We start from the raw sequence: 20,427 nt of genomic DNA, 5'->3' as shown, positions 1-20,427 counted from the left end.
CCACAATTATTTTAACTAATGTGTCCGACATCACATAAAAAAAGGGATTTAAACTGGCATCACATCAAATTTGCTTAATATTTTGAGGATTTTCTCTTTCATTCTCAGATTATAATTATAATCGTTGCAGCTAATTACAGTACATGAACTCATTTCATTGTTAAGTCTACGTCTGGCTCGTTCACACTCGTCTTTTGGAATCCGGTTTTGTATTTAATATAAATGTTCCAGAGCTGAAGTCTGGCTTCATGTCAGAAGCAAATCTGCCTGTATTAAAGGGAAAAATGCATGTCCTGTTACATGTGGTGTGATCTATAAAAGACGCTGATGTGGTTTGCAAACACTTGAAGCTGTTGGCAGAGTGTGATTTTTTTATTAGTGGGAATCTAATCACCAGAAGAATCCAAATTGAAAACTCACTGCAAATGCAATGATTCAGTATCTTTCAACAGTCCTGTTGTCTTTGTGGAAACCATTCACAAGCAATGTGTTGCTTATTAGGAGCGACCTTGTTGCTAATGATTAGTTTTTTTCTCCTTTTGAAGCTGAGTGCTATAAACCTAATGCATCTGGAAACATTTTGTTTGGCCTGATGCCATGGTGCATAACATACTAAAAGCTGTATCATGATTTGTCCTGTTTTAAGGTGATACCAATCTCATATTTTTGATATTCCTGAAGATGAACCCGCACAAATATCAAGAAATTCTGAGGAAAATCATTCAGTCTGCTGTGAATCCAAGAAATTGAAACCACCTCAGAGATGGTGATACAATGGTGGAAAGTAACCAAGTATATTTACCAAAGTACTATACTTAAGTACAAATTAAAGGTACTTCTACTTGAGTCTCTCCATTTTATGCAGCTTTATATTTTCACTTCACTACATCTTAGAGACTAATAATCAAATTTTTTCTCCATGTTTGTCTGACAGCTTTAATTCATTTTAAGATTACAATTTTTAAGTCCTTCACATCCATTGTAAACTGTGCAAATATGGTGATTGTTAATAGTTTTGTGATTCTGTTCTTGGTTGAGAAAAATCTCCTACTTTTCAAAACAAACTATTTAACAACCCCCTTGAATTAGCTGGAAAATGCACAACTTCAGAGAAACATGGTTCTAACTGGACAAAGATGCTACAAAGAAAGATGATCTTAAAGAATATAACATATTGTAGTCGATATAACGAAACAACAGTGTATAAAGTAAATAAAAATGAAAATTAGCTCGGAAGTTGAAGAATTACAGAAGTAAAATGTAACCCGCAGTAATATTAATCTAAATATATTTTATATATAATAGTAAAACTCTGACAGGGAACATTTTACTGCAGAACAAGTACTTTTACTTTTGATAATGTACAATTTAGCTGATAATGCTTACTTAGTTTTACTTAAGGAAGGTTTATAATGCATTACTTTTACTTGAAGTAGAGCATTTTTATACTGTGGCATTAGTACTTTTATTCAAGGATCTGAATATTTTCTTCTACCACTGATGGTATATAAATGAGTCCATGACTTCGACCTACAAAGAAGTAGGCCAAAGCCAGTAGGGGCCTTCAGCGAGGACCGGTTTGATCCAGAAGATCTTATGTTAAAATGACAATCGAGTACCACGTGACGAGTCTCTCAGCTCACTTTAAAACACAAACTCTTCTGCACATCATCACATGTGCTGCCACAGTTCACCTCCCAGGAGCAAATTCTACAGTTTATTTACTAAAATAAGCCAATAAATAAATCAACTCTGAACAGACACACAAATCCAAACCAAACCAAATCTTGGGCAGTAGCATTACTGTATTGATAATGATGTCTTTTCTCTGTGAATCATTGCATGAGTAAAAAAAAATACAAATGGAGAGAGAGATGCTTACATCACAGACATGTACAGTCAGTTGAGTCTTCAGATCAACACAAAAATACATACAGTACAGCAGGAGGGTTGGTTTTTAGGCATCTTTTTAAAAAATATTCATGTGGGGGAACATTCCTCTGTTGCAGGTTTATTTTCAGCCACTTACAAACATCATTAAGTCATTCGAAGGCTCCGGATTTGCAGATGCCAGGTTTTCATCTGTCACATCACACTTTTCATTTCTATTAGTCACAGCAGGAATAATGTTAGTTGATTAAAAAATAAAAACGCCCCGCCAAGTCAACTGAAACTCTATAATCTGGAAGCCACGTTAGTACTTGAAATAATGAACTCATCTGTTGTCGTCTACATTCAACTGAAAAATCAAGGCATTTCACTTGTTCTTTTACATTTCTAGTGTTACACTCGCTTCATAATGAGCTACTGCTGGAGTCATAATGCACACACCCTGTACAGTATTAATGCCACCGATACAAACAGAACATAAAAATCTCAGTTAATCAGGTGGTTATCAAAGGAAACGCTGAACCAAGACGCTGTGCAGGAAATCTCTGAACAGCTACGAGTCACCCTTTGAGTTTTATACACGGAACCAACTGTACAAATCATACAATAGCAATCTGGAAAATGAAGCACTTTTAGATTTTTAGATTTATACTATTTTTATCAATGCATTTCTATACAGTTATTTTTGATTTTCTTTAACTCTTTCCAGCCACAGTAAAGTTTTTTTTTAAACTTATACAACGTTTTTATGCACTGAATGACCAGCTGTGTTGATCAAACTGAAGTTAAAACCGACATTCATTGTCAAAATTAATAGCTGCTGCCGTCTTTAATGTTAGGCCTGCCGCCGTCCCTCTATCAGACGGTAAACTTATTGCAGTTCTTTACGTCTGGGCTGTAGATGGTCAGATAAGCTGTTTGAGGCTGCAGGCAGATCTCCACCGTCAACTGAGAGCAGAATAAAGGTGAATATTAACTGCATGATGAAATGTGAGTCATACCATCTGGCACACAGTTCAACATATTCCTATTAAAACCTGAATGCCGAACCATTTTGGACGTCACGTTCTGTTAACTGTACCATCATATACAAAGTATAAGTCAGGAAAACTTCTCTTTTGGTTAAATCCCTCCAGCAGACTGAATGTGCACCCCTGACAAACCAAGCACCTCCACAAACCTCAACCTGGCTTCAGGAGCAACATCTGCCACCGCAGTCTCGCCGGCCTGCGTGTATGTACAGGACACTATGAGGGCAAAGCGACAAGCTCACACACGCACACGCACATTATGCCACGTTTTTCAGTTACGACACTGCTCTCCTGGAGGTGCTGTAGCTCAGGCTGGTGCCGCTGCTCTTGTGCGAGATCTTGAGCGTTGTGGCAACCGTCAGGCTCGGCGTCATGGCAACGGGGAAGCTGGACGGGGAGGCCGCTGCGAAGCCAACTGTCGCGGCGACGGAGGGGGTCGGTTCGTTCGGGCAGCCGTACTGGAGCAGGATGTCGACGCACTCCTGGCTGCCGGCGTGGTGAGCCAGAGCCAACGCTGTCTGACCCTGAGCGTCCCGATACCGGACATCACAGCCGTACTGGGACACAGAAAAGAGCAGAAAATTAATTAGACGATCTAGTGCTCCACATTTTAAGGAAGTTTTATCATATGTGGAGTAAAGTTCCGCTTCATTCTGACAAGGTGTGACTTTCACACACGCAAAATCACCTTCAGCGGTCGCTGACTCATCCTTTTCCACACATTTATGTTCTTTGCCGAGGGAATTACTTACAGGTTATCATTTTTGCATAACTCGATATCATCTGTAGATAATAAATTTGAGAATCATTACTGCAACACCACCTCTGTTCCTATGCATTGCAGCTCTATGAAGATATGAATCAGGCCCTATGTGTGATACTTTCTTATCAAGACAGGCAGATAACAGAACCGATATACATTAAATATAATGTTTTAAAAGCATGTGATAGCAGAGAATGTGCCATTTATAACTAGGCTTCTACATTAATAAAGGTCACTATAAGTGAATATGTAAAATAGAAATAGGAATGATTAAATTAGGATGCTCTCCTCCGTTTATGTGACTGACATCAGTTTGTCTCCTGCGGTTCCGTCTGCTATTCTTCTCTGTTTGCTTAATATTTCACTGTTCTATCACTTTTATTGCCCAATAAGGTCCAAATCTCAAAGCATTAATAATTATTGATTTCCAGACTCTGTTTCAGGATAATTTGTGGCTTTTTCTAACTTAGCCGCTAGCTGTTAGCATAGCCTTAGCCACTGCGAGTAGCTCATTTCCTGGTTCGTGTCAAAGGCGTGTTTCCTGTTCAGTTTTTGCAGTCTCTGGTTGAGAGACATTTCTGAGACCACTGAGTGACAACAGACGGAGAGAGGAAGCTGCATTAAACCTCAACTAGCTCATTTAAATTATCAATAACCAGTCAATGAAAATACTGGTAATAATATAACTAATGGAAAAATGAGAAATATCGGCCATGATAACTGGCCAGGCTGATAATTGGTCTATCCCTAATTGATATCACTACATGCTGCATCACAACTGGCAAAACCACAGTGAGATAAGCAGAGAGGGACTCAAACACACCCAAACCAGCAGCTGTGTCATCACCACATCGCCCTGCTGACAGGCGGCGTGCAGGGCAGAGCCGGGCAGCCGCAGCGCTAACAGGGACCTGGAAGAGAGCGCCAGGCTGAGGGGGGCATTAATGTCCTCCTTAGTGCAGTGGGCCAAGAGGAGCAGCAGCTTGGGAAGATTGTGCTCCATCACTGCCAACAGAAGACGGCCAGAGAGAGTGATGTCTGGACCTTCGTTGGGAGTGGGAGGAGGCAGCGGCGCCACAAACACTTTCTGCTCATACTTGGCTCTTATCCACGACTCACGCTCCTCTCTAGACAAGCAGGAAGGCAAAGAAAAGGGGAATCACGAGTGAAATGCTCAGCTTAAGTTACAGTAATGTCTTTAGAGGCTGTGAGTCTTTACCGTGTGGCATCAGGTGCCGGCTTCCGGTGGCCCATTGTGCGAGCCTCCCATGTACTGTTGACCATGTGGTTGCCGATGGCACTGAGAACCAGCGTCAGCTCTCGTGGAAGATCATCGAGGGCCAGGGAGCGAACCCGTGACAGGTGGGTCCCCAAGTTTCTGTGGATCCCAGAACACTCGATGCATATGAGAGCGCCCAGATTCAGGCTGGCCCAGGTTGGATCTTGGAGAAGGACAACAAATTAGGTTGACATTTCATGTGAAACTGAACCGTGGCTGGATTTCTATCATTTTAATTAGTAGTGTGCCATTAAAGTGTGCCAGTTTGTCATGCCACAAAAGTGACTGAAGTTGTGTGTGAGATCCTGTCTGGACAAGGTTTAAAGCAAAGCTGTTAAATCTGAGGCCAGTCTGCTCAGTAATATATGCACCTGAAACTCAGGAGCTTTAACATGATCCAGCATTTAAAAATCATTCAGCACTTGACCCAGTTTTGCTTGGTTTAGTAATATCAAACACCTTGATTTTAATTATGGGATGCATTAATTACATTTTCTCGACTATATTTCTTAAAAGGTTCATCGTTAATACGCTTTTTAGTGCTCAAACACGTCCCACCTTCCACACGCCCTTCCTAATTGGCTTGATTACCTTGTGATTAACATTTTAGATTTTTTCTCATGTAAGTAAAGAAAAATAATTTCAAGGACTGGATTGAAAGAGGAAGTTGGGAAGATTTCTTCAAATGATCTTTTCGTTTTAACAATTTAAGACTGGAATACTGGAAAACAGCATAAATTTCCCTATACATCTAAGAAATACAACACGGACAAGGAGGAAGAGTAACGGTACATTTACACTTACATTTTTTACATTTCATTTGACTTTTATGATCATTGTGTGGTTCTATAACATTTCTATGAATGTATTTTTAACCAATGTATATTTCAGAAGTACTGACAGTCTCAGATGTGGAATGCTCTTTTCAGACAGTCAGAATGGGAACTGTCAAACCCACTTTCCAAAGTCACTGGCTACATTTGCTCTTGTGCAAGAATGCACAAAGGTTCAAGTGCTCAGCAAATTATTTTCTCCTCACTCTACACATCTTAAACCACTGACAACGACAGCAGCTCTAAAAAGGTATAGAGAACTTGGCTCTCATGTAAACTTTCTTGACTCAAAATCACACACTTGAAACGTGAATGATGAGGATGATGACACATGCACAAGGAAACGGAAAGAAAACCTAAGTATCAAAAGCAGACAGACATGAAGCAGCAACAGTCTGAGGGAAATACTGAGTATATAGAGAGGTGAAGCTGTTGAAGTGTGTTACTAACTGGGAGCATCGCAGTCGACACAGAAGTTGTTGCCCTTTGCATTGCGGATCGCCTGCAGAGCCACTGCTTCACTCTGGCTGTTCTTGCGAGCCTGTGAGAAACACACAGTAAGAGGTTACAATCAATGAACCAGCAGCAAGCTTCCCCTTCTGACAAGACCTCTGCTGTGAATGCTCGTTTCCAAATTCTCTAAGTGAAACGACGCTGGTAGATGGCCACAATCATTCCAAAATTCTACAAAATTATCAAATAAATGACATTGTCCTTGTATTCCTCTACTGATTTTGTATCTGCAGGAAAACAGAGCCCGTAATGTTTTCGACAAAGAAGTCAATTACTGTAAAATTTAGGTAAACTGTGTGTATATATTATGAGCAGAGAATGACTCATAGTCTGTTGCTTCTTGCCTTGTTTTTGCTGCTCTCACACAGCTGCAGGCTGGCCAAGATCTGGCTCTCGATGGCTTGGACCCAGGAGTCCCTCTCCTCCACACTCTGGGCTTCAAAATGCCATGTCTGGCCAGTACTCGACACAATAAGGAAGTCAAAGTTGTCCTCATCTGATGCACAAAGACATGAACACACAGTAGACTTCACATCTGGTGTTATGTTGGCTGCGTAGAACGTTAAAACTGTCAAACAGATGCAGAACGTTAGAATTAAAATGCAGTGTGTATGCATCAGTACAGTTTGACCCTAATTTGGTGTAAGTTTTTACGTTAGTGAATTGCTCACTTATGACCAAATCCTTGACATGAAGGTAAAACAATTTAGATTTGTGTGATTGTGTTTGTGTGATTGTGTGTCATGCTGCAAGAGAAGTTTGACACCAAATAAAACACAAGCAGACACGCTGATGTGCAGAGACTCAGTCAGAGCTGGAGAGATTCAGTGTGACAGATCAACATTACCTGTCTTGCTTACGTTTCTTAAGCTACCAAAGCTTTTGAGTTTCCACATTTTGCGCTTGGCTGCACGAGAAGAGAGGAATTATCAGAGCAAAAACAAAGAGAGAGGCAGAGGAGATAATAAATGTTGCATGAACATTACATAATACATGATACATATTGAAACTAACAGTCCAATTTAATGTCAAGTTAGCTTTTTGTTTTCCAAATTCACATCAGTTTAACAGAGACTGTGGGAATATAGTTACTGCCTTTAGTGTAGACATTTTCAGTATTTACCATCAGCCTGGCCAATGGTTGCATCTCCTTTCTGGTTCATGCTCTTCTTTCTGCGATGCTTCTTCCTGTCTGTCACTGGGGAGGCACAGCCAACATCTTTGGTAGAGGAAGAGCTGGAGACTCCCTCAACCGCAGAGTCTAGCAGCGAGGCAACACACCAACATAAATTATATGAAAATAGTACCAAGTCCTAGATTTTTTTAAAGCTAAATATATGAACAAAAGTTTTTTACGCACCAACGCTATGAGCGTGGTTGGACAGTGTGGACGGACATCGCTGCACTCCTCTGTTACTCCTCAGGTACAATCCTCCACCCAGACCCTCCATCTCCTCCACATGAAGGAGGCCACTCGCACTCACCGGGACTAAAGAGACGACAGCAACCTTATACTTAGGAACAGAGCCATTTACTCAACTATTCAACGTAAAAATGATCGTCTGACATTTCTGAAAACTTTACTGATTCAGCATAAATTGCAGAAAAGTGTAAAAGACTCAGATTATGACTGAAGGAGTCTTAAGTGTTCTGCTCTTTACGAAAAACTTGGAAAATCCCTTATGATGCTCTTTTATTCTCTTTGAGAGAAGAGAGTTTTGCATTCCATTGCAAAATTCTTTTCCTTCTGGGACAGGAGCTTGACCTCTCCATTCAAAACAGGCTTCAAATCCAAGGAACAATATATACAAAGTAAGTCTGTATGCTGATTTTTCTATAGCTCCACCTTAACTTTTGAGGTTATATACTCCACCTATCTTGAATCCACCTCACCTCCACATACAAAAAGGATGAAGCAGGAGATTTCAAATCAGGATAGAGCAACTACTGGACAAAATGCTGTTCATTGTAGTACTCAAGCTGTGATGTAGCTTTAATTCCGGCCTCTTGATGGATGCACATGTCACTACACAGTTTTTTTGTATTTGTGTGCCCAGATTTATGTAAGAATTACATTAGCTGGGACGCTGGTTGAGCGGGGGCTATAGTCCCCGATGCAGTGGCCATGGGTTCGAGTCTGACCCACGGTCATTTGCTGCATGTCCTTCCCCCACTCTTCTCCCCATGTTTCCTCTGTCTATCTACACTGTCCTCTAGAAAAAAGGTCAAGAAAATAAAAATAAATACATTTTAAAAAAGAATTGCATTAGCGACGTATACTTTTTGTGTAGTATCTAAAATTCCCCACATCCCATCTCGGTGCACGATGCAGAAAACATGTTTATTCTTTACCCTCAGGTCCTGGCACATCTTTGACCCGCCCATTGAGCCCGGCCGGAGGGCCACAGGTGGGTACAGCACGAGGCGGTCGTTTTCCTGGCACCTTCACTGTCACTCGCAGCAGGTCCATCTCTTTCCCCGGGGCATTCAGCATGTAGTCCTGCCAAACCAAACATCAGCCATTACTGTCACACATCAGCTGTGCTTTGAGCAGCATAATGCTCTGCAGCGGCGCGTTCACACTCCGACTCACATTGACACTGGCGTGATAGGACAGTATGCCGTCGTTGGACAGCGTGACATACTTCTTCTTCCACTCTTTGTTGAGCGAGTTCCCGCTGCGCTTCAGCAAGATGCCCTGAAGGAGGTGACAAAACTGAAGAGTGAGAATTTATTGCTAACGTCTCGTGAGTTCATTTCACACATTTCAGCAGCATAATAGCTGCTGGCTGCCAAAAAACACCCACCATATTCATCAGGCCATTGTGGGTGATCACAGCACTTCATCACTCCACATGATGAAACTGACTTCACACATTTGAAGTGGCTGCTAGTGAGATGTCCTCTGCTGAGGGTCATCAGATACATCGTGTTCGTTTCTGCATCAACAGCAAATATGTGTCCTACCTGTTTGATGGGGATGCAGCGTCCGCTGCCCAGATCGCCTTTATAGTCGGCACTTCTTCTGTTTGAGTCGCTGCCTCTCCGACCCTACAGGAAAGAAAAGCAATAACAGCATCAGCTGCAGGAGTGATGCGATGAGCTAAAACCATTATTTATAACTTATAAAATATGGAATCCTTCTGCTGGAAAGCATAGCTGACTGTAAAAGCTGGTTTATGAATGTAAACAATATTTACAGGGACTAGTTTAATATCAGTGCCATTTGATATTAAAGCTGCACTAATGTGTGTATTTATATTAACACTGCATGTAATTATTACATGCAATGCAAAAAAGGTCAGAAACCCACAGATATCACCTGTTTCTGCTATGTAAAGTGTTTTAGCACCTCTCAGCTCATTGTTTAGGTTTTCTTGTCCACAGCTTTACTGTTCTCGTTCGCTCGCCTCAACTTTAACACAACAGGCAGCTATTGTTAAGCAAGAAGCTCTTATGAACCCCTTATATGCTAAATTCTCAGCATGAAAGAGCATTCTGACAAAAATAGCAACTAATTGCATGCACATTTCACAGATAAAAAGCCAGATAATTCCCTCAACAGTAACAAAACAGAGGATATGGTGCATATTGGTCATCAGGTGGACACAATCAATACTTAAATAAATGTTAATGTTGCTCTGAGTAAGCTGGATTTCTACATCTCTTTGGGAGACAAAAAACAGTTAATGAAGGTAGCAACCTTTTAATTAAATTTCAGATGAACTGTAATATGTGCTGTTTTAATAAATAAAGGCATTCTAGGCAACAGTGTCTCTATCCATATTATGGTGCAAGTAAATTCTTTTCACTGTTAATCCCACATAGAGCTAGTTCATTGGTCGTATGAGCAAATTATAATTATTTTTAATTAATTATAATCTAAAGGATATGATAAAGTTTTGTATATTTAGATGAATGAGCATTCAGCAGGTCATAAAGATGCATTAGACCTTGATTTGTCTGTGCGATAAATGTTCACAGTTGAATTTTTAAACAAGGGAGCGTAGTAAAATGTGCAGTTAAAGTACCAACATGAAGAAAAGAGGAGAAACTGTATAAAAGGCAAAGGATGTCTAGGCATGACTGGACTAGTTACCGCAAATCTGGTGGTGCGCCTGCGGACACTGCGTACCGACCCAGGCGTGGCGCTGTCCTGCTTCTCCCCTCTCAGTGTTCTGCCAATCTCTTTATGACTGATCACAGGAGTGGAGGGAAGCGATGAGGAGTAATCGCTGCTCTGACCACCATTACTGGCCTGAAGAGAGGACAGAGGAGGGAGCAGATGGAGTGATAATTGAGCAGGAGGGGGAGATAACTGAGTTTGAAATAACAGCCTTATAAACAACCTGACAGCAAACATAAAATACAAAATACGCTCAAGAACAGAAGATTAAAGGTATCGCTTTGTATCGTTTTTTGTGTGTTTGTAAATTTTACCTGTCCTGGAAAGACTCCAGACACTGGAGTGGAGCCGCCAGAGTGACTGGGAGAATTGGGAAGAGATTTACAGGAAGCCAGCAGGGCAGCCTGCTTCTTGGCTGCCATGATCTTCTGAGCAGCTGTGGGACCAAAAACTGAACATTAACCCTAGAAGAGATTCATTACATTCACTTATGCGTTTCCACACTGTAGTCTGACAGGGACACACACCGTCAGTGAAGACTCGGTTCACATTGAGGCCGTACGTTGCACAGGTTTCATAGTAGGTGCAGCGCCGCACGTCTGAGCAGAGCTGTCTGGCCCTGGCATCATCTATGACTCTGGGGTTGGTGCTGCTGATCTTATCTGGAAAAAGCACAAATAGCAAGGGTTCAAGTGTGCAAACATTCGAACAGAGGCTCCTGTGGTGAGAGAGAGTCTTACCCTGAGTGCCGACTACTATGAAAGGTATCTCAGTGATGGGTCGATGGACAGCGAGCTGGTGGTAGATTTTGTAAACTTCCTGGAAGCTGGACTCGTTTTCCAAACTGAAGACCAAGATGACTGCATCCACCCAACAGGCAAACTGAGGAAAAAGAATAGCACTCAGAATGCACGAGCGGGGACACTAATTTACATGAAGCTTAATTAGTGGGCCACATTAAAACACTTCAGGTCAATTCCCAACACACCTGAGCTGCCGGGAGTTCTGTTTCTTCTCTGATGATCAACAAGTGGCTCTGGCCATCAACTAGGACATCCTTAATGTACTGGCGGCCTGCAAATGTTGGAATACACAAGCATTTTCATTAACATTTTGACCTGTTAAAGCTGGAAAATTACAGGTGTAATAACTAACAGCATCCCCCATTCTGCCTCTATTAGTAAAACTATGCATGAACATTCCTAATCCGCTGACAGGTTCACATAAAAACACAACAGGAGATGTTAAAGCAACCTTCTGCGTTCTCCAGCGGCAGGTAACTCCCTGTCAGGTGTCTGTGGACCAGAGCAGACTTCCCACTGCACAGACCTCCTAAAACACCCTACAGACCAAATACAGACACACAGAAAGAAAAAAATACATTAATTCAGCATCAGATCCCTCTGACCGGTTTGTAAAAGCAGTTGTGTCCGTGCGCTCACCAAATGAAGCTCTTGTACAGTTTGGCTCATGGTCCATTCCTGACTGCTGGTGCACGCAGCTGAAAACAGACATGGACAGCAGAACATGAAAGAAACGAGAGGAGATCCATTTATTAAAAACTAAAAAGAAGCACAGTACTGCAGTGAATTGATGTTCAAGTCTCTTGATACAGGATATAAGCCAGGATAATAAGACAGCGGTTAGTATCTGGAATCTCCTCTGCTTCCAGTCTTTATGTTAGACTCGGCTAATCTCTGTCCATTTCTATATCCACACAAGAAATTATAGTTGATCTGACTGTGAGGAAGGCAGCAAAACATTTTTAAACTCATCTGACTGCTTTGAAGAAGTGTGTCAAGAAACTAAGATGAATATCCTCCATTAACACTTTGAACCCCAAATGTTTTCTGTAAAAAATCACTAGTTATAAGTTATACTATACATCAGAGCTGGAAACTGTAAGAACATAAAAGAAATTCATCAGATTTTCAATTTCAAACTAATCATGTGTGATGTGCAGTTTCATTGTGAAAATCAGACCAAATCTGAGATTAAAATTGGGATGTTATTCCATGTGTCATTTTCCAAAAAATCTAAAATTTCTGCACAGCTGAAAAGTCATTGATGATGCAGCTACAGCCAACAATGACGTGACGAAACTACAGGAACATCTCAGCTGAACTGCAGGTTTTGTTTACACAGAGCAGATAAGAGACAAGTATGGAAGCAAATTAAAAATGTAACAAAAGCTAGAGACACCATTGGTATCAGTAATATCTGTGAGGATTTAGAAAAATGTTCTACAGTAAAATAAAAAACAGGCTTCATAGATGTTAAAGCTGAAAAATCACCTTTACCAACTCCAAAACTGTCAACAAGTTGTACTTGTCCAAACTAGTCACTGACATTACTCATTTGGTTTTAAATGAGAGTCAGAAAAATGTGCCAAGCAGGAAACCTGAAAACTACAAGACTCAAGACCTGGAACATTCTGTTAATTTAAAAGACGCTGATACCAAACTTCTTGTTTCACGGCGCCAAGTTAAAAAAGAAAAAGTCCCAAAAAGTTTGAAAGAGGTATTGCTGAGTGTGTGTGGACTCAGCAGAGTGTTCAGGTCCTGCCTCAGGGTCCAGAGAGGCTGCAGCTCTACAGACTGCAAGCATCCAGAAGATTCAACCAAGCGTTAAAATGTGCAAGTCTACATGAGTTAGAGAGCACACCAGACATCTTTAGTTTACACTATAACTTTGTTATCCCACCACTTCTTTGCCTTTTGTTTAGGTTACTCTGCTAAAAACCATCTTAATAAGGCCCTCTGTTACGAATAAATGCCCTGAATAAACTGAAGACTGACGGCAAAAAGAATTCAGCCAGCTGTGGTGAGATAATTCATTTTGTTCCCGGTGCAGTTTCATGAATTTTGTAGGAGTCAGTGTCAACTGAAACAAGACAGAATATTCCACTTGGTGCTCTGACTTTTAAAGGAAGATGATTTGCATCAGAAAGTCAAACAACCTACAATAAAATGTTAAAAAGGAGACTTTGCAGTCAGCAAGTGGGTTGAGATCATGTCCACACACAAGTCAAATTCTTCAAGACTCCTTTCGTTGGACTTATTACTGTCGTGCACTTCTGTAGTGCAGCAGTCTGCATTATCATGTAGGGCAGTTTGTACAATAATCCTCTAAAAGGAGAATGTGAGAGAAATTAAGTTTTTGATGGTTGAGTCGTTGCTCAAATGGCCTGTTTAGATGAGCTGTGGATGATCAATAGCAGGAATGTGGTTAGTTCGATGTGCTACAGGAAATGGCTCTATGAGAAATGATAATTGTTTGCTGAAGTGACTCATCTCGTTCTAGAACATCATTTTTAAGTATACGTCAGCATCTCTACAGAGGAATTAGCTATTTTTCCTCTGTTGGCTCTTTATTGCCTTTAATATATTGTCTCTACCTCAAAATGTGACTAAATCAAGCACTTATTAACTACAATATAAACTCTATATGTAAAAATGCTTTAAGCAGAGAAACGATTTTATTGTAAAGGAATTCCTCGTGAAGACATGTTCAGTACACAAAACACTGTATTGCATTAATTACAATTTACTGAGTGATTACAAGCTCAAAAAAGAGCTGCGATTTCTGGCTTTGTTTTCCTGTGATAAGTGCACCCGTCTGGCAGTGACAATGTGATGACTGAGTGCTAATAATAAAAATGTTATGTTGATAAATGGTTGGTGAGATTACAGCCAAATGTATCTACTTCATCTGTTAACTGTGATCATAATGTCTAATCCTGTTACACTGTGTCGCTTTAGCGCTCAGTGCAGCACGTACAGTCGTTGCTTTATCGGGTTTGATGCTAATAGACCAAAATAAGGTTTTGCAGAGAGGATAAATTACATGACAAAAGCTCTTTAACGGCAGCACAGACAGCAGAGTTAGTTTGATTCATAGTGTGGGAGTTACAGCGCCATGGCAGCTGCTGAAATTTATTAGTATTCTTATTTTTCTCTATAGCTCACATCTTTAATTCAATTCTGGGTATATTTCTTTTCCAAAACTGACAAAAATCTAAATCACAAGTCACTTACTCTTGCATTCAGCAGTAATATTTCCCTTATAATAAAAAAAGGAGTGGGCAGGCATATAATGATGGAACTACCTTAATACTTTCAGTGTTTTGGGCGAATGTCTGCAAATGTGGTTGAATAAGACTGATGAATCCACCGGTGTCAAGAAAATGACAAAATAAAAAACATCAATCAGAAGTTTTAGTTTTTTTTTCAGATTTTAAAGGTTTATGTTCTACACTAATGTTGTTGTGCAGTAAAATGTTTTTAAGGTTTGAGTGTTTATGCTCTGTCTTCAGCAGAACTAAAGGAGAGATGCCTTGGTGAATGGACATTCAATAAAACACACACACACACACACACACACACACACACACACACACACACACACACACACACACACACACACACACACACACACACACACACACACACACACACACACACACACACACACAGGGCAAACGCCTGCCAGCGCCGACACAAACACAGTCTCATACACTCCTGGTCACATTGTGGAAATGCTTCCAGATGTATGATACAGAAACCACATCAGCAGAGACAATGACACGGATACTGTTTGCCTGCACACACACACACATACACACACACACTGGCTCTCTCTGAAGCAGTCGGGTCATGCGGTTCTGGGTGGAACCGCGGCGTCGACTCGACTCTCGGGGGGCAAAGATTCTAACTTTAAACCCCCGCGACCCGCCCTCATCCCCATCTTTGGGCAATCCCCACGCCCACACTCCCCTCCATCAAGAGCGTCACACCACAGACCAAACAGCATCTCTCACGGCTTGCTGTTGCCATGGCAACTCCATTTTCCAGAAGCCTCCAGCCCGGGTCTCTATACAATAAATGGTCTCTCATGGATACAGCGACGTCTCCGAGAGCAGCGGAGACACGATGTCCACCTGTGTGCACATGATGCCGAAAACATGCAACTGAGCGTCCATCACACTGACCAGCATTATCTCAGTGACGTTCGATCATTAAGGCTGGTCTGTCATCACAACGCTGACACCATGAGCTGTAATTACAGGCTCGTCTTGACACGGTGTTGCCTCACAAACACTTAAACACAATACAACAGTGACAAATGAATAGGCTGCATTTGAAGGCTGATTAACTCCATGCACAGAGCAGGAAGTAGCAGGTTCCTGCTCCCCTCGCTCGGCCGATGAACACAGCTCTGTGTATCCCCAGCCTTAATTATTCATGTCCCACTTACTCCTGACAAATTATTCAGAGCCAACTCCGATCCTACACTCTCTGTCAAGGATGATTTTCTTTAGATTTTATTACTAATCACTAAAAAAAAAAAGATGAAAGTTGTATCTTTCTTATATTTCAAAATGATAAATCAGAATTGGGGATGAAGTGATTTTTGACTGAAATAATTTCCTTGCTTGAGTGTCAGAGTTCAGGGAATTCAAATATTAGTACATCAGTAAAAGCACACAGACAGATCACAGCAGCTTCACTCCTCACTATCACGTCTACAGTGAAGCGTTAGCACCACTAACCGATGAAGAACAGTTTGTTCTACATTTGAAAACGTTGTTTTAGGCCTTAATTATCTTTAAAATCTATTCATTGCTGATTCCTATTGTTTGTAAGAGTGATTTATTTCTCCCTTGGCAACAGTTTATCCACTTAATATTCTTCTATTTTTTCTACCAGACATCTTCTTGGCCTGGAGGATCTTTAACAGCAGATCCAGCTTCTGTTTGCAAGAAAGATATTAACTTGACATTTAGATGGATTTTCATAGCAAATCTGACAATTACAGTCGAAACTAATCCATTGCTCTATAAAATGTCAGAAAATAGTACAAAAGCCTAAAGGTGAAACGTCAAATTGCTTCTCATCCCTAAACACTCAGTTTACTGTCAAACAGAACATTGAAAAACAGCAAATCAACACATTTGAGATGCTTGTAACAGATAATGTTTAGTATTTATACTTTAATAATAATTAATAGATGACAAAAATGTTTCATCTTTATTAATTAGTTTATGTTTAGCAAACAAGTTTGCAGTCATCAGTTGAATATTTCAGCTCTTTATCATCCCTGATACTGATACTATTGTGGGTACATTTGTACCTGAATATTAAAAGAACTAACACAACTCAACCTAAAAATAAACATTCCGAAGCCTAACCAGGCAACTTTGATCTGCTCTGCCCTTCCGTAGCTGCAAATGGAATATTGACGTTTTTTTTCTTTTCAGATCTGATTGTAATTGGTTTTGTAAGTGAATTCTTGGGGCAGGAATGCAAAAGTCAGATTTTTTCCCAAATCCTTCAAAGATAAGAAAGGTTAGCACTTGGAGTTTAAGCCTTCGTGGCCCTCCATGTTGTAACTGATTGTGTCACAAACACTGATGCTGTGAAGCTTTGGATTACCATATGTTCATATGTATTTACTTTAAATCAAACCATTTGCATACATAACTCATCTATTTCATCAAAGGAATCTACACAGTATACAGAAGATGTTTAATTTATTCTAGTGCTGCAGCCATATTCAAATCCAATTTGCATTAAAAGATATTTTTTTATGCCCATCTCATAGCTGAATGTTTCAACTGCCTGTAATTTACAGAAAGTGCCCAAAATTAATGAATTGTAAGAGCATTAGAGCATTACTGGGACTAAGTGGGAGCAGATTTCTTTGGTTCAGGTCCACACGACTCCAGAGAGGGCAATGTAAACGGCAATAAATATGTGATCCATTTAATCACGTAAAACAAAATGATCTTTATAATTGCTTAACTTCAACTCAAAGGACCACTGATGGGTGAACCAAAGCAACAGATACAACAACATCTCCCACCATTTTTGTCATGGAAAATAGTCTTCCATCAGATACGGTTAGTCCTCTTTATTTTGTTAAGTATGTGCAGCACACTGGTGCTCTAAAACACTCATTAATTTGGAATGAGAGTCTCTGTGATCAGAAATGCTATTATGAATTAAAAAGCAAATCATAACTTAGAAAACAAGTGTTGAAATCCTGCCTTGAAGTTTTATGTGCAGATGCATGAGGTGTCCTTACCTTCCTCCTCACTCGAGCCCCTCTCCAGAGCTGGATAGAGAGGAGGTGCAGTGTTGACACTGGGCGGCACAGGTGTACTTTTGGTAAAAATCCCACTGATGAACTTGAGCATCTTGCGATCACGAGGAGGAGCTCGCTGGATTGTTCCCCCCTGGCCCTCCTTCCCCTTCTTCAGGTCTTCAGAGAGGGAATGTAGGTCGCTGTTGTCCAGAGTACGACTTGTACCTTTTCTCTGAGGCCTGGACACATCTGGGGCAGGAGGTGCAGGTAGTGAAACAGAAACTGTCTTAAATCTCTCCCCCTGAGGGCTGTCCCGGGTCATTACGCCTGAAAACCCTCCACTGCTGATGGGCGCTCCGGGCCGGATGAGCGTCCCTCTGCCGTCGCTGTCGGCCCAGGATGCCCTGTAAGGCCCCAGAGTTGTAGCTGCCATTAAAGGGGACTGGTCCCCTAAACGGTTATCTCTCCGGTCCAGAGTCTTAGCAGAGTGGTACAAGCTGGCATTGGCCTCTCTGAGCTCCCTCCAGCAGGCTGAGTTACCTCCAGCATGGGGCCTCATCATGACCTCAGGACGCTGGCTGATGGGTGGCGGGACTGAGAAGGGGAGGCTGCAACGTGATCGACTGCTTAAATCTGCCCCGTTCTCCCCCTTCAGGAAGAGCATGGGGGGCTCCCGATAGATCTCCGTTTTGGGACGCATGGCATCTGATCGAGGTCCCTCTCTGCGCACAGTCCCCTCAGAGGTAGTTCCTCCATACACTTTCACCATTTGCCTAACAGGTGGCTGCACAAAAGAAGTAGTCTCTTTGCTCTTACCGACTGACACAACGTCCTTTTGGTGTCCATGAGTCTCCCTCCGCTCAGGCTTCCCTCTGGTCTCAGTGGGGCTGCCATACTTGATCTGCACCGCCTCCAACTCCTCTTCCACCTGTGTGCTTTCCTTTTCCACCACCTCCACACACACCTCTTTTTCAGGGGCATGATGGCTCAGCTCCTCCTTCTCCTCTTTCTGTGGGCTCCCTTCCCCCTCTGGAAGAGCCTCGGCCTGGTTCCCTGCTACATCCTCTGGCACAGCCTCAACCTTCACCAGAGTGAGGGAAATGAGGTAGGTGGTGCGTTTCTGTGGGTTGCCTGCGTTGCTCATTGGGACAGCAGACCTCAGCACAGTAGCACCTGCTCTCTGACCTCACCAGACCTGCACGCCTCAGTCATGGCAACCAGGACGAGACCGAAGCTGAGGAGGAAACAAAAAAAAAAAAAAAAAAATAAATCTGAGATTAAGATCAAACACTGACACCTGATCAAACCTCTTGTGGCTGATTTTGTCTTATCAGGATGCTGGACTTGACAGTAATCCAAGTTTGCTAAAACCGTAACAAAGAAACTAAATTGGTAATAAAAATAGAGGGATGATGTGAATTTTAAATTTCTAGAATATATTCTAAAGGCTGACCCAGTGGTGAAACAAGTCTAGACTGTTTTTTAATGCCTCCATTAATCCTCTTCAATGCACACCGCTACTACTGGTCTCCACCACTGATTCATTCATAATCCTTCCCCCTTTCTGCTTTGCTTTCCTTCCTAAACTTGTTTATTCTGCACAAATCTGACATGTAGACACACAGATACACATTTAGGCATTCCTCCCAACAGTGTGAATGTCTTAGCCTCTGATTTCAGCCTGGAATTATGCAACAGTCAATATATTCGCTTGATCCATTTCTTTACTAGGACTAAAATTAACACTGGCTGAATAATGCCACCTTACTACAGACTGTGTCTTGGCTTTTGCTCATATCATACCTTCAGTTTTTTTTCCCAGAAGAATATCCATACACAGCTCCGTGTACATTTATCATGCCATCAGATTCGTATCAAATGGCACATCAAACAAAGCTGACAAAAAAAAAGATCTCCAGCTGATGAGTCCAAGAAAAAAAAAGAAAGAACAGAACAGAAAATGTAAATCATTCACTTGTCACGAAGCGTCTGGCAGCTGGAGCCTCCGTTCGACAATGTCATGCATAAAATTATGTATGCACAGTGCGAGGGTCACAGAGAGATGCTGAAAAACATCTGTTGTTATGCCTCCAGAAGATGTTGGGGAAAAAAGAAGAAGAGATAAAGTGGCTGGATTCCCACAAACCAAGCAATGCTTTTCTTGCTGCCTGTATCCTTCCTCTGGAGAGTAGCTCCTCTCGGTCACTGCATCCTCTCCTCCGAGTGCCTCATCCAATTAGCAAGTCAATAAAATGTGTCTGTGAGGCAGAGGAAGCCCACCAGCTCACCACAGCCCCTCCTCCTTTTTTTTCCTCCTCTTTCCGCTGCCACAGAACCTTGCAGCTCCCCGCTAGCACGCCGTTAGCCTGCCGCACAAGCAGATCCACACTGGATGCAGCTCTGGTGATGAGGATGAGGATGAGAGGCTCGCTGTGAGGTGATGATGATGATGGTGGTGGTGGTCCTTGCCTACGTTCATTTGATTTTTTTTTTTTAATCTGTGCCGACACGACAAAAGAGACAGGAGGGAGGAAAAGAAAAAAAAAAAGCCCTCAGCTCTGCTCCTGCCAATGCATCTGCTCTGTCTGGTCTCCACTCTCCTTATAGGCAGCTCTGCTCTCTCTCCCTGCCTCACTACACTGTGTCCCCTCTGAGGGAGAAAGTGAGGATGCACAGGATGGATAAGCCTGGATGACTGCTAAAGAAAAATGAGATAGAGAAAGAAAAAAGGCAAATGTTAAGCAGAAGAAACTGCTCCATATTTAGAGACGGAAAGAGGTGAAATCTTATTGAACTGAAATGGAGAGAAAACTGCAGATGCCGATGAGACTAAGTGGTTTGGGTGATTAGATGCAGGACAGCAGAAGAATTTAGAAGAGATATAAAGAAAAAAAACGCAATAATTA

At 41.7% G+C, this 20,427-nt stretch overlaps 1 protein-coding gene across 1 annotated transcript; it reads right to left on the bottom strand.

The window, feature by feature from the left end:
- Nucleotides 1-1,785: 1,785 nt before the first annotated feature.
- LOC111587635 (arf-GAP with GTPase, ANK repeat and PH domain-containing protein 1-like) lies at nt 1,786-20,135 on the bottom strand. The gene is made up of 20 exons (XM_023297679.3): nt 19,325-20,135; nt 17,522-18,755; nt 11,878-11,936; nt 11,690-11,777; nt 11,424-11,509; nt 11,176-11,317; nt 10,963-11,097; nt 10,750-10,871; nt 10,409-10,567; nt 9,277-9,360; nt 8,903-9,007; nt 8,662-8,809; nt 7,670-7,798; nt 7,433-7,570; nt 7,157-7,216; nt 6,654-6,805; nt 6,247-6,337; nt 4,904-5,126; nt 4,508-4,811; nt 1,786-3,478 (listed from the first exon to the last, which is right to left on the bottom strand). Exons 2-20 carry the CDS (start codon nt 18,663-18,665, stop codon nt 3,197-3,199), a joined length of 3,651 nt encoding a protein of 1,216 aa, XP_023153447.2. The 5' UTR covers nt 18,666-18,755; nt 19,325-20,135; the 3' UTR covers nt 1,786-3,196.
- Between the last annotated feature and the right edge of the window lie 292 nt (nt 20,136-20,427).

The sequence above is a fragment of the Amphiprion ocellaris genome, chromosome 5 (genome assembly GCF_022539595.1).
Source record: "Amphiprion ocellaris isolate individual 3 ecotype Okinawa chromosome 5, ASM2253959v1, whole genome shotgun sequence".
Lineage (NCBI taxonomy): Eukaryota > Metazoa > Chordata > Actinopteri > Pomacentridae > Amphiprion > Amphiprion ocellaris.
The sequence above is the reverse complement of the archived record's forward strand: the minus strand, read 5'-3'. Positions and strand labels throughout refer to the sequence as shown.

Bases quoted from the DNA above. Each gene is read 5' to 3' on its own strand.
- LOC111587635 (XM_023297679.3), bottom strand. From the start codon at position 18,665: ATGAGCAACGCAGGCAACCCACAGAAACGCACCACCTACCTCATTTCC. The intron at 7,217-7,432 runs GTAAATACTGAA...CTTCTCGTGCAG, and splicing joins AACCATTGGCCAGGCTGATG to CCAAGCGCAAAATGTGGAAA. The intron at 4,812-4,903 runs GTAAAGACTCAC...CTGCTTGTCTAG, and splicing joins CCGGCACCTGATGCCACACG to AGAGGAGCGTGAGTCGTGGA.